The sequence below is a fragment of the Odontesthes bonariensis genome, chromosome 1 (genome assembly GCF_027942865.1).
Source record: "Odontesthes bonariensis isolate fOdoBon6 chromosome 1, fOdoBon6.hap1, whole genome shotgun sequence".
NCBI lineage: Eukaryota > Metazoa > Chordata > Actinopteri > Atheriniformes > Atherinopsidae > Odontesthes > Odontesthes bonariensis.
The window spans coordinates 8,730,036-8,743,668 of record NC_134506.1 but is presented as its reverse complement, the minus strand read 5'-3'; the positions used below and the strand labels follow the sequence as shown (position 1 = coordinate 8,743,668).

The 13,633-nt window shown below is 41.8% G+C and overlaps 1 protein-coding gene across 2 annotated transcripts in view; it reads left to right on the top strand.

The window, feature by feature from the left end:
- tshz3b (teashirt zinc finger homeobox 3b) overlaps positions 1 to 13,633 on the top strand; it is a 40,244-nt gene that overhangs the window by 1,590 nt on the left and 25,021 nt on the right. The window contains exon 2 of one of the 2 annotated variants that reach the window (XM_075468741.1): positions 123 to 599. In XM_075468741.1, the coding sequence (XP_075324856.1) occupies positions 560 to 599 (40 nt within the window). In that variant the 5' untranslated portion in view covers positions 123 to 559. Of the gene's footprint in view, positions 1 to 30; positions 600 to 13,633 lie in introns of those variants that run through there. The other variant, XM_075468816.1, reaches the window with a different exon arrangement.

Genomic DNA, 13,633 nt, shown 5'->3' with positions numbered 1-13,633 from the left:
TCAGCGGCGGAGAGGTTGAACCGTAGAGGAGGCGCAGGGTTTCAGTTGTGTCAGCCCTTGATGTGTGTCCCCTTGTTTGCGGACTTTTGACTGACGCAACCATTTGGTTTTATCCCTTCAAGCTTGCCTGTTGCAGCCTCCGACACCAAGTAGCCTAGAGGATCACAAGAAGACACAAAGCGCTTTTCTGCGCTCTTTATTTTTTTTGCTGCGGAGCTTGCTGTTCCAGCTCCCGAGCTCCCGTTACGTTAAGTCGGAGCAAGCGAGAGAGAGCGATCGAGCCGCCGACAGAAAGATCCAGCCAGACACGGGAACCACGCTGGTTTCTCCTGCGCTTATCTTCGCTTCTCCTGGCTCGTTCTACACTGATTTCTTCCCCTTTTTTTGTTCGAAAACTGCATACCCTCCATCGCTTACACACTCCCACCTCGATCTATGTGGGAGCCCTGAGAGCGCACTCAGGGGGGGGAAAGTGTGTATCAAAGCTCCGCGGATCCCCCAAGCAGCCTCGGATCACCGTGGCCAGAGAAGAACTCCCTGCCGGGCCCCCAAAGCCAACATGCCGCGGAGGAAGCAGGAGGCGCCCCGGCGCGCTGCAGGTACGCTCTGCTTCAGTTTGCATGCCTTTTACACCTCTCTCTCTCCTCTCTGTTTGCGACCATCCGCACTTCAGTTACTTTTCAATTATATTTCTCTCACCCACATTGAAACAAAGTGACGGGGGCAAAAATGCAGCGCTGCATCTCCCAGTCCCAACGTCCTCCTCTTAACGGACACATCTCTTTATTTCTGTCTTAATTATTCCTTTTATGATCCGCTGATGCGTCTTATCAAGCCACACATCTCTGACAGAACAGCTCAGTGTTGATTTCCGATTACGCTGGAAATCTTTATCCCCTAAGAACATGTAACAGACTGAAAGCTACAAAGTTAACTCATTTTTATGTTTTTATCGACTACAATGCAGGAAAAAAACGATACGGAACTACTTTAAAAAAAAAAGAAGACAACTTTGCTTAGCAAGCAAAGATATTAAAAATACTCAGTTGCAAGCCAGTGCATATTTTCTTTCCTTTTTAAATTTTTATTAATCTGTTTCTTTGTTTGTTTGCTTGTTTTTACTTCTCTGATGGTTTTGACCTGCTAGTTGGACAAAAGAAGACATCTCAATACGTTACCTCAGGGTTTAGGAAACTGATGAACATTTTCTTAAATTTTCTGACGTTTAATTGACAAAATTATCAACAAAGAAATCATTGTTCATGTTGAATGATCCGTGAAGAGAGTGTGTAGATGAAGGTTATTTTTCATATATGCACGACTGGAAAATATTGGGTGTTCACGTAAGTGTTTTGGCATTTAGGGAGACAAGTCCCACTGTTTGTCAAAAAAGGTCACAGGTCAGCAGCGAGAATGTGTCTTTAAATAGGTCTGTGTGAGGGTTTTTTTCTTCCGCTTTCTTTTTCTCTTCTCCCACAGAGATTCAGAATATTTCATAGGTGTGAGTCGATTAATTTTTCTACCCCTTTATGGGTCCTCATTCTCCTCCCCTGCTTGTAGATATTGACTGAAGGATTAAGGATCTATAATGGAGAGGTTTGCTGAATCCCCAGGGTCAGCTCACAGTCACAGACACCTTTGATGTTAAGTTATTTCTTTTGGTAAAGCATTTTTCAAAGGTTTTAGGGTCAGTAATGTTGTGTAATTCCATTGTGCTGTTTTAGCTGCAAGATAATATTTCAGGACTGTGTGTTTTTCTTTTTTTTCTTTGAGTGATGTCATTAAAGTTCCCAAATATTTAATCAACAACATCTTTATTCCCTTTAAATTCTAAAAAAATTGTAGTGATGTAGCATCTTTGGTTTTTATCAGCGTTTGTTCTTTTTTACTGTTCATCCTCAACCTCGGTTTCTAGGAAAGACTTTTCTTCTAAAGATTATTTCACAGCCCAAGGTGTGAGTGTATACTGGAAGAGAGCTTTAATGGACAATTGCCATCTTTGATTTGACGCCTGATTGATCACCCGTCATTCTGCTGAGCCTTTGATCTGTTCATTCCCAATAAGTGTCAATAAATCAACCCTCCCTTCTTCCCTTCAGTAGGAAAGCAGGGCCTGCTGAAGTCATGTCTAGCCTCGCAAACATCCAGCCATTAACATCACCATTTTATTGGATCTTCGTATCATTTTTGTGTCTATTTTTTTCAACTTTTATTAGCTTTCCCCCACCCCACCACAACCCACACCTCAAGGATTTTATAGCTGAAGAATGCAATACTCTTTGTGCACACACCAGCACCCACTGGTATTAAAAATGTAACTATTAGCTTCATTGAGAGGCAGACGACTGGTTTGCTCCACTGGTGAGACCGTCAGAGAGACTTTGTTTTATGTTTGATTTAATTGTCTGCCCTCTGACAGCCACATTCATCAGTGACCCTAATGGTCAATCAGAGGTTGGCACAGAGAAACACACTGAGAAAGTCTTATGTATTCTCAACCCAGAGCCTTACTTGATCAAAATGTTTTAGCTCTAATGGACACAGTGGGTGGGAGTGAAGGGATGGAAGGATAGATGGATGGATGGATGGATGGATAGTGGGACGGCTGAAAGCCTTTTCATTCAGCTGGAATGAGGGAGTGAGTCTGGCGGCAGTAAGAAAATGAGGTATTTATTTCTTTGATGAGCGGATGAGAACAAACACAAGGCAAGGGGGGGGTTTCATTTTAAACTATTGGCAACTGCATTTTTCTATCCTTCACTTCTTCTCCTCCCCTATCCGTCCCTCCCTCCTTCCATCCAGCTGCAAGTTGTAAGGTTTAGGAGAACTGTGTGGCACACAGAGGAGTGATGACAAACTGATTGCGCTGTAGTATAGGCAAGAGTTCTGTGAGGATTGCAAATGATAGGTCTTGATAATGAATTTGGTAGGTTGGAGAGGGTGAGTTAAATGGAAGATTACCCCCAAACTTTTTTTTAATGGCGAAATCCCCTCCTATTTTTTCTCTTTTAAGTTATAGAGTTTGTCTCTGAACAAAGAAAGGTTTTTTTTACCAACCATTTCATATAAAGATCCACTTGAACATGGCATCACTTCAATCTTTTAATAATTTGCATCCTAGATTTTATACAAATCTTTGTCTGTTGGTGTCTTTTCCAGGACCCCTTGCATTCTTTCTCTCTCTTTTCTAGAAAAGCCTCCCCCACACCACGAGCACCACACACACTTCCCGCCCTGATGTCGGAGCGCACTCAACCAACTAAAAAGAAGAGTTGTTTTGCCAGCTTCATCAGCGTTCACCTAATTAGCTGAACATCTGATGGATCTCTGACAGGCCTAATGATTGGAGATGACAAGCTCCGCACACTGTCACGCTCGCCAATTAGGTCTGCCGCATAGCTGGATGTAATCAACTTGATCTTACATCATCCTCATTTGGCCCTTGCTCTCGCTCCCTCCTCCCCTTTCCCCTCCGCCACCCACAGGTGAAGCTTTAGACCATATGATACAGCTATGGATGGTGTCACTCCTGTGGGAAGGACATTTGTGCTGGTTGGTGCTTGTTAAGGTGATGACCCAGTCTGTAAAAGCTTTTTCTGTGCGAGTTACTCTGGCTCGTACTTGAACACATGTTTACTCCATGTGCCTCCGCAGAGAAGAAGTATTTATTATTTCTGTGGTCCTGACAGAAAAAGACCAGTCAACTGCTGGGCTTTTGTCCCAGGGCTTCAAAGCCAGGCTAGACCAAACAGATTATTGTTCCTGCAGAGGAAGCGTGGACATCAAACCTTTTAGTAAATTTTTTTTACCTAAACATTTTACATGACTTATATACTTACATGCAAATGTACAAATCCATTATTTCAAAGCGGTGTAGATTTTTTAATTGAAAGATGTTTTGTAATAATTAGAAACCTCATGGTGTGAAAGTGTATCGTCCGTCCACCACAGATTGATAGCGTTGACACGGGTCATTATTAGCTACTCAATGACACTTTCCCCAAGTGAGAGGATTTTTCACCCACGATGATTTTTCAGAAACACCTATCATCAGCATGGTGTCCAAAAAGGCTAAGCATGATTTATGTAAATATTAACATCAAGACAGATCTGTTTCTGTCCAACAAGAGATAGATGGCAGCTGAAGGGGAAAAGCAGCTGATTTCTGTGATTTCTCTGCCTCGGAGTGCGTGTGTGAGTGTGTGTGCCTACATTTGCAAGTGTGTGTGATTGATTGTAGATGAGAGTGGGAGATTAATCATGCTTGATGTGTGTTAACGTTGCACTCGCGGTGGATCTAAGTCGAGATGCAGTGGCCCATTTAAATATACTCACTCACACAGATTCACAGGGGGGAGTGGGTGCACTCGCAGACACTCAAATAGGCGCATTTTCACCTTGTACGGCTCTTCATAGGACACATTCCTAACAGAGATCTAGTAAAGGAATGGTTTTGTGAAAAAAATGATCATATATGAGTAACATTGTATAAGATTTTGGTATTCTGTATCAAAGCCTGTATTCCCATACAATAGATTGCAATTTAACCTAACGAAACATGTAAGTAAGGTTAAGCTAATAACTCTTTTTCAAAGGGTTGATAATTCAGAAATGCCTTTTTTTAATGCTCTAATGCTTTAATGCTCTTGTGCCAAGTATGCGCAATAATTCTTCAGTAAATATTACCTTAGGTTGAGGATAACATTGGTTTGTCATGCTTAAATTATGCTGTCTTTTGTGTTGCTAGAAAGAATCATTCAGTCACTGTGACTTTTAAATAAAATGTGCAGTCTTATTCAGGACCCGATTTTAAGTCCAAGAATGTTTACCACCTTTGATTTGTGTCTTTTGTGCTATGCTAGCGCTCCACAACATTTTAAAGCTTGTCACCCGGAAACGACCTTTAAGTCATGGCAGAGGAAGTCTTTCATAGAGGAATGAAATTCAAAGGTTACTCATCCTTGAAGTAAAAGTCATGTTCTCCAGTTTCTAATGAAGTGGATACATTTGAAGAGCCTCAAAAGGCAAAGTTAGGTCACTGCCTTGAACTTGTGGTAAACACTTCCGTTTATTACCTCTAGGGTAATTGTCTATTTATAATATATATGCTCAGAAATGTTTCTTTAAAATATCAGTTGTGACCCCAAAATCTTGACCCTTTTGTTTTTATTTTCAATATGAAGTGGACTTTTTACAGTAGTTGCCAATTAAATTAGATTGAGATCTCCTTGAAGACAAGTCACCAGACAAATTAAATTATATCAATTAACAAAGCCATTCCACATTAGAATAGTTTTTTATAGAATTGCATATACCTATATGACCTGTGGTGAGTGAGTTAAAAGAAAGAATCTGCCGCCTTATATTTGCTCTCCAGCTGAGACGGTTGGGAAACATGATTCTATCACATTCAGTATGGCCAGTTAAACAGAGTTTTAACTCAGCCAATATGATAACTTCTGCTTGTAAATCCAATAAATGTACACTAAATCCAAAATTGCCCCTCACAAGCTGGTCTCTGCCCAAAGCTTACCACATTTAATAAAACTTTTGCATATATGCTGAGCTAAAAACTCTTTCTGTTCCCTTCAGCCTCTGAGTGCCAGTATCTGTCGTTCTCCCTGCATCAATTTGTGCAGAGTGAGTTTTTCCCAGGCAGCTAACTGACATTGTGATTTGTTATGGCCTTCTTCTGCTTTTTTTCAGTGCCTCAGCCCAACTATGCCACAATGAACCAAGAAAGGGAGAGAGAAGATATAAAGTGGGAGAAGTCTAGCATTGTTAAATATTCTATCATAGGGAAAGACAGAAGGGGAATGAGATTGTAGAAAAGATTATGTGCCTGGGCAAGAGAAAGTAGGAGTGAATGAAAACGCAAGCAAGTAGACAAACGACAATCATTGAGAGACACAGCACGAGGGAGGGATGGAGGGGGAGAGGCTCTAGAGCTCCCTCATATCTCCCCCCTCCCCTCCATTCCTTGAGGATAAGTGGCTGATGGTTTATAAACAGTGTTTCTTCCCCTCCCTCTCCCAGAATCTTCCGTCATGGCTCCCATTAGGTTGACAGCTGTCAATTAGAGCCCCCTTGGTCTGGCGCACTGCACTTTATTGCAGGCAGTTGATGCTGTCATTTCGCTCCCAGTTTCGCCTTGAGCGTTATCACGAGCGCTCAAACAGTCAATAGCTGATGCATCAGCAGTTATTTCTTAAATTGGCTCACAAGGCTGCATCTTTTTTTTCTCAGCACCCCCCACCCCTCCATCTCCAATTCCACCATCTCCAATTCCTCTCACTCTCTCCTCTGTCAATCTCGTCCCTATTCTCCTTTTCCTCCCCAACGATTATTTTATGGGTTGTGTCTGTAGAGGATGACTGCAAGAGCTCTTTGGTGTTGTGCTCAGAAGAGCAAGTAAACATCAGATAGAGCCATACTTTGGTGGAAGTGACAAATTAAGGCGATCAAGTATGATTAAATTCCAAAATATGTCATTATTCTGGAAACATTTGAAGATTTAATATTTTTTTGAAGTGAGAAGCCAGTTTCAGCTTTCATTTGCATGGTACTGTAATTTAAGAACACTGGTTTTCTGTATGAACTGAAAAGGTGCTTAAATGACTTTAGAAGCAAACTAAAGAAAGATTATGACTAGCAAGTTTCCATTCTCATTATTAGCCGACATATGAAAACTGTGTCCATACAATTTGAAACAAACATGAAACATCAAATAAAATTAGTGGCTGGAATGCACCAATTGAACCAAATGTTGCTATTTTGGTTTCTTAGCCATCTCCATTTCTGTGGTGCATAGGCTATAGAAAAACCCACATTTGTGTCCAGTTACTGCTATGTAGAAGTCATACAACATGATGAAGTCTCAGGATGTGGGGAGGACCAGCCTGTGGTTCCTTATCAGTGGCTCAGAAAGGGATGTCACAAGCAGTGTGTGACGAAGTGGGAGTCAGGCAAGAGGGCCTTGCTGTGGCTGAAGTCAAACCCTAACAGGCTTGCAGGTCTCCCCATCATCCTGCTCTCTAATGGTCATGTGCCAAGATCCTCTACTAGAAATTGTCTACCTTTTTTTAAAAGCGTGTCATCACCTTTCGTCTCTCAGATATGGTGAGGATGTCCTTCCCATCCTCTTAACAGACTCAGTATACCATTATCCTTCATACTCATCACTGATAAAATAGAATAAACCAGATCGTGAAGTTGTAAGAATACGTACATTCCCAATAATATTAAAGCTGCCATCGGCAGGTTTTCAAAATTCCGAGTCTTGGGCTCTGTTTACATTAATTCATTTCACCATTTCTTCGTGTCAGCGTCTTGCAAACTATTTACATTTACACTGAAACGGGGATCGGCTGATTCGCTAGTCACATGACTAATCAGCCATCACATCACATGATCGCCCTTGCATCTGGAGCATTTGCAACTGCTTTATATTAACAGATTTATCAGGGCTGCTCTGGACATTCGAAAGTTCTCGCGCCATTCTTCGGCGACAACAACTTGGTCCACGAAATTGTCCCACCATGCGCTGCTTCTTCCCGGTCTAACCCAAAAGCGGCGCTCCATGTACGTTTTGCGTTGCTGCAGTGGCTGGGTTCTCATTATAGAAGCCGAGTAGCTAGAGCTCAGCACTGCGGATCCTCGTTTTTCACCGTTTACAACTGCTAAAATCAGCATCGTATGCAAATGCTTACGTGGGCTCCGGCGTCTTTGAATCCTTCCACCTATGAAGTCGTATTCCAGTATTTTAATGTAAATGGACAGTGCATCCGCGATAGAAACGATATAAAAACAGATTAGTGTAAATGGCACCTAAAGTCGGAATATTCGAACTGATACAACTTTCAGGTCCCTCCCCCAACCTCTAACAAGCTCCAAACCGCTCCCCAAACCCCTCCCCCTCTGTGCACGAGGTTGTGCACGTGAGTTCACACCAGTGTGCGCGCACACAAGCTGGGGCAGACTCACGCTCAGCAGCGTGTGCACAAGCTGTGATTGACAGGTAGGATTCCTCCACCCTAACTTGATTGGTTAAAAACAGCCGGGAGCGCTCGGTTTTTGCAAGCATGATTACAGGCTTCAGAGGGAGCTACAGATTTCGGGATTTTTCCTAAACAGCCTATTTAATATTCTACTTCCAGAATCCCATGACAGTTCAAGCTAATGTGACTAAAAAAAAGTTGCAGACGGCAGCTTTAAGTTGTCATTGTGTGGAAAGTTTAGTCTTCAAAGAAAACATCATTGTTTCCTAATGCTATTCAAATGGTATTAATGCCTAAACAGGCAAAAAAAAAATTAGACCAAGTTAAAAAAAAAAAAGAAACAAGCTTGTAATAGGAAAAGCATAATGCCAGCTCAAAAATAACAGGAAGTTAAAGTATAAAGCTAACAAAGATTGTTCTTGCTTAAACCTTGACACAAATCGCCTGAAAACTCAGTGAAAACAGTAGATCCAAGACCACAATTTAATGCACTGATAACATTTAATCCAGTGGCTCTTTTTGAGAGAAAAGATAAGACTCAAAAACTGGATGAAGGACCAGCAGGGATTCTTCTTCTCATCTCATTATGGACCTGAGGGTAGAGTTGACATGAAAGTAGTCCCCAACTAAGGTTTAAGGATGGTGTAAGGTCTGTAGGATAAGACGGAACAGGGCCACTAACTTTAGTAATTGTCTCTTTCACATAGTACATCAGCATCTTTAACAAAACATCAAACTGGTATCTCTTCAAACACTGTTGATAATCTCAGTTATAACATTTTAAACCAAAAGTATCATTAACAGCACCTTTAAAGTTATTATTCCTATATTCAATGCAAAAAGGTCTGCTTGAATTTTTCAAAGCCTTATTTAAGATGTTAGTGTCCAGCAACAAATATCAAATAGAATTATGATAAAGTCAAAAGTCAGACAAAGAGCTCTAAGGGGAAATGACAAATATCTCCGAACAACAGTGTTACATATACTGCAATGCCCAGAAGCATAATGATCTAAAGTGTAGGTTTGCTGTGCAATTATTCTGTGCATAAAAATGCACATCTGTAAGGCAAACCTTTACATTGGCAGTGGTGGAATACAATTTACTCTCAATGTACTCTCTCTCTCTCACACTCACACACACACACACACACGCACACACACACACACACACGCACACACACACACACACACACACACACACACACACACACACACACACACACACACACACACACACAGGCACAAAGACTTTGTGTGACTTTGCAGATATACATTTATTCACTGCCAGCCTTCCATCGTAGGCCGCGACCTCACTATACTGAAAACTTGAAATGAAAATCTCTTAAAATGAAACAGATCACAGTCATCATCCAATATGGACTAAATCATGATTTCAATCATTTTTCAGAAACTGAGAAATCTTTTTGTGGTCTGCCTAGCAGCCAACACTGTTTCCAACAAGACTAATGGCTTCTGTTTATGTTTAGCTATATTTTTATAGCATATCTGGCCTGTTTCACATACTTCCTGTCATGTTTAGGAGAGGGGGATAAAATGTGTGTCTATGTGCAGAAGGGGCTCATAGCGACTAAGAAACTACAGGCCCACTGGGAGGATGAGTTTGTGTCAAGTGTTTGTGTGGGTGCGCATGTGTGTGCACATCTTTTGAGTGTCATTTGGGCTTGGCTCCAGGTCTGGGTTTCTTCTTACCCTCAGTGGGGGTTGTCTTTATGTCTGTAAAATGGGCATATGTGTGTGTTTGTGCACACACTCAGTGTGTTTCAGACAATCAGAACCCCTTTCTTCCTTTTCCCACGGAGGCTTTGGCTCAAACCAAGACAAGACTGGCAGCCATCAGTCTTGTGTGTGTGCATGCATGTGTATGCGTAACAGTGGCTGTGATGAAAGGCAGGGGAGCCAGTGAGAACCCGTCAGAGGCCCTGGTAATCAGGGCCAGCCTGAGCTGACATCCTTCTCAGGCTGACAGCGCCTTCCTCTTCTCCACGGTGTACATACACACACACTGAAAAACAAAAACATATATATGTAAACTTGGCAAAAAAAGTCACCACTCAGTCACTTCCAAAGGACACTGACAACTTTCTGCCCTCCTGTTCCTCTTTCACATTTTATTTTCTGATCAGTTTCATATTTTGGAATAATTCTCACCCTGTACAACACTGCGTGTGTGTGCTTAAGGTTTATGAGTCAGGCAGGGTTTGATATGGTTTGGCCTTACAAGGGTGTGGTAGGAAATGTGTGTTTAAGCTGGCATACTTCTGCATGTGTGTTTCTGTCTAGTTTGTGTTCTCAAAGAGGGTTATGAGCAAGGAGGCAGGTGATAGAGAGAGAGAGAGACAGTGTGAGAGAGTCGACCATGCTGAAAAGAGAAAAATGTGTGAGAGATGAGAGTAGTGGGGAAGAAGGCTGTTTTATTTTATACTGTGAGGGCCTGTTGCTAATTAATGTTTCTTGGTCGGTTTCTGTCTGAGCTGAGTAATGTTTTTGATCTTTATGCCTGATAACTGCATACCTAATGAGATTTCAAAGCTGGTGGAGATGGGAGTTGCTGCTCCCTGCAATTATTGACAGATGCCTTTTCTCCGCCACTGGCTGCCGCGCCATAAATCCTTCCTCAGTAATGAGCTTGAGAAGTGCCACCCTGCCAGTGAGCTAATGAAACCGAGCAAGGGGGGCCGTGTGTGTGTGTGTGTGTGTGTGTGTGTGAATGTGCGCAAAAGAGTGCATCACACTCCTCTGACACATTTTTTTCCTGTAAATGCACTCTGCAGATGTCAGCCACCTCGCCTGGTAGCGACAAAGAGAGAAAAAGAGGCAAGAGAAAGATAGTCAGTGAGGAAAAGAGAGAAAAAAAGAAATACAAAGCCGAAGCCGTGGTCTGTTTCTCCACTTTATAAGAAGTTTCAGGGTGGTGTCGGAGGGGAGGGAGGAGGTGTGCTCATGTTACAGCCCCTTGCTAGGGCTATTTGTCTAGGTTTGGCTGTTTTATTTGAAATACTAGTATCCCTGTTGCCAAACGGGACTGTGATTGATATCTCTGTGTCCCCCTCACCGATTGCCTGCCCACATCCCGCTCTTCACTCTCTTTTCTTCTCTTTTTGTTTTTCCTCAATGAACTCCTCATCTGTGTAACTCGGCCAGGGAACGCATAGGTCGTGAAATAAAAGAAAGAGGCCTGCGAAGGTGGAGATAGCAGAAAGAAAGAGGAGAAAGAGAAAAAATTAGGGCACACTTGCTTCAGAAAATTTCCCCCGAAATCCACACTGGATTTACGCGCATTTATTCATGCTCTTGCAGACTGTTCACCAAAGTGGTGTGTTACATGCCTTTGTAGGTGCCTGTATGTTGTTGCACGTATTCAGAGTTTTCCATGAACCGGAGGAGGAGAGTAGCTCGCAGACGAGCCCCGTCTCACTGCCAAACAGTCGATTTCCCCCTCTCATCGTCCGCACCATACATCATAGACCCACCCTTCTCTTCTGACACAATGATGTGTGTCATTTATCAAACAGGGCCTTGCCAGGGCCTCACATGTGTGTGTGGGAGTGCATGGTGGTGTGTGTGCATGCAAACACATATGTGTGCTTCAGTGTATAGGTCAGTCTTTCCTTCGGTTTTTGAGGCCCTGCAGGGGAGGAGGGAGGGAGTGAGGGATGAAAAGTGGGGAAGACAGAAGGAAACAAAGAGGAAGAGGGTGATTATTGGTTGAATGCATGAATGAGATCATGAGAAGTTTGGGGGGGGGGGGGTGTTAAGGAAGGAACTGGCTGCACTACTTTCACTCTTTTAGTCCAGCTAATTCCCCTTTTCCCTTTGTGGAGGAGGCAGGGAATTGCACGTATATTTAATTTTGTTAGTGTCCGATATTGATATTGCAAATTTAGATAGCATTTTACACACAATTACTCAGGTCACCTAATAAGTAAGTATAGATTGTAAACTATAACTCCGATAATCTCCTTGATTGGTGTGAAGGCATGCATTTGTGTTTTTGTGTCAATAATCTGCATACACCTCTCTTCCATGCTCATATATCTTGGGGGTTGCTTGCAGGCGTGTATCAGTCATGATGTCTTATCTAACACAGACACAAAGTCACAACTGCTCGGAAGTCTCTCCCCTGGGTTTGGGTAGTGCAGTCTCTCACTCTCTCTTCACTTTTCCCAGATTCAAAGGGAGGCCTTATAGAAGATGGATGCTCCTTAAAAAAAGAGCCTGTTGATGGATATGAATCTGGCCCCGCCATTCATCACTGCTATATTATTTAGACTGGATAGCTACAGAGCTGTAACCTGAGCTACCGCAATGAGCGTGTGTTTGTGTGAGGACATGGTAGGTGACTGGGGGAGGAGATGTAGCAGGATGGACAGTTGAGGTCTCAAAAGATGAAAAGAAGAATTAAAGGAAAACAAAGAAGAAGAGGCAAAAAATTAATAACATAAAAGGCATATAAGGCCTATAAACACCACAATCTTTTAGATAATTATGGACATATTTCTCTTTCACCTGCTCTTCGCACTTATGAATGCAACAACTTTTGGATTACTTGAGGGAATCAAGTGAGAAATATTATACATGGAACAAAGTGAAATCAATTCTATAATTAAGTATTTTTGCTTTTAGAAGTATTGTGGGAATCTCCAACAAGGTCATTTTGCAAGTTGAGGGAAGTGCTACTGCATATGTGAGAATAGTTGTATAAGCTTTTTTTGTGTGAATTCTTCAGGTTGTGGCACTTAAGTCAGCATTTGTTGGAGTTGTTGATTACAACACTGAAAGAGACAATAAAGTGAGGGACAACTTGTTCTTCCAAACCTCTGTAACCCTGCTCAACTTTAGAGAGGCTATATTAGGTGTTACTTACATAACACACTAGGGGTGGGCGGAAAAATCGATTCATGTACATATCGCAAATTGTAATGGGATGATTTTAAAAATCGATTTTTCTCCCCTGAATCGATTATATTACGTCATATCCGTGTCCAGAAAAACTTAATCAATTCATTACATTAAGTTATGTTAAAACTAGCCCAAATTTGTGCTGTGTGGACATTTTAACTTATTTTGTAATTGTAAACTTTAAAAATGCTGTACATGTTAAGCACCTCTTTTTGTCTCAGTTGAAATAAATGTCAGCTGCTGGACTGACTGATACAGACTGATGTGCATCGTTTATGGGAACGACATTCATTCTAGAAGTGTATGATTCAACTTGTTTGTTTTTTAAGAAGGAAGAAAATTGCAATTACTGGCTATATGGCGAATCGCAATACTTGTAGAATCGCAATTATCAAGAATCGTGATACAATTGAATCGTGACCAAAGCATATCGTCCCACCCCTATAACACACACAAATATCCAGCTGAATTGTAAGAGCTCATGAGACTGAGTGAAGTATGAGTGAGACAGAAGATTAGTTTGGACAAGGGACAAGAAAGCAGGATGACGCCTGTTGTGATGCTCTTGCCTTAATCTACATTTTGTTTTCGTTCTATCATTTTCTCAGAAATTGTATTTGTCTATAAGTCTGTTTATGTTGACAATGCGTATTATTTTAACAAGCTACATACATACATAGTTCAACTTTTATCATGTATTACAGTGCAATTTGGAG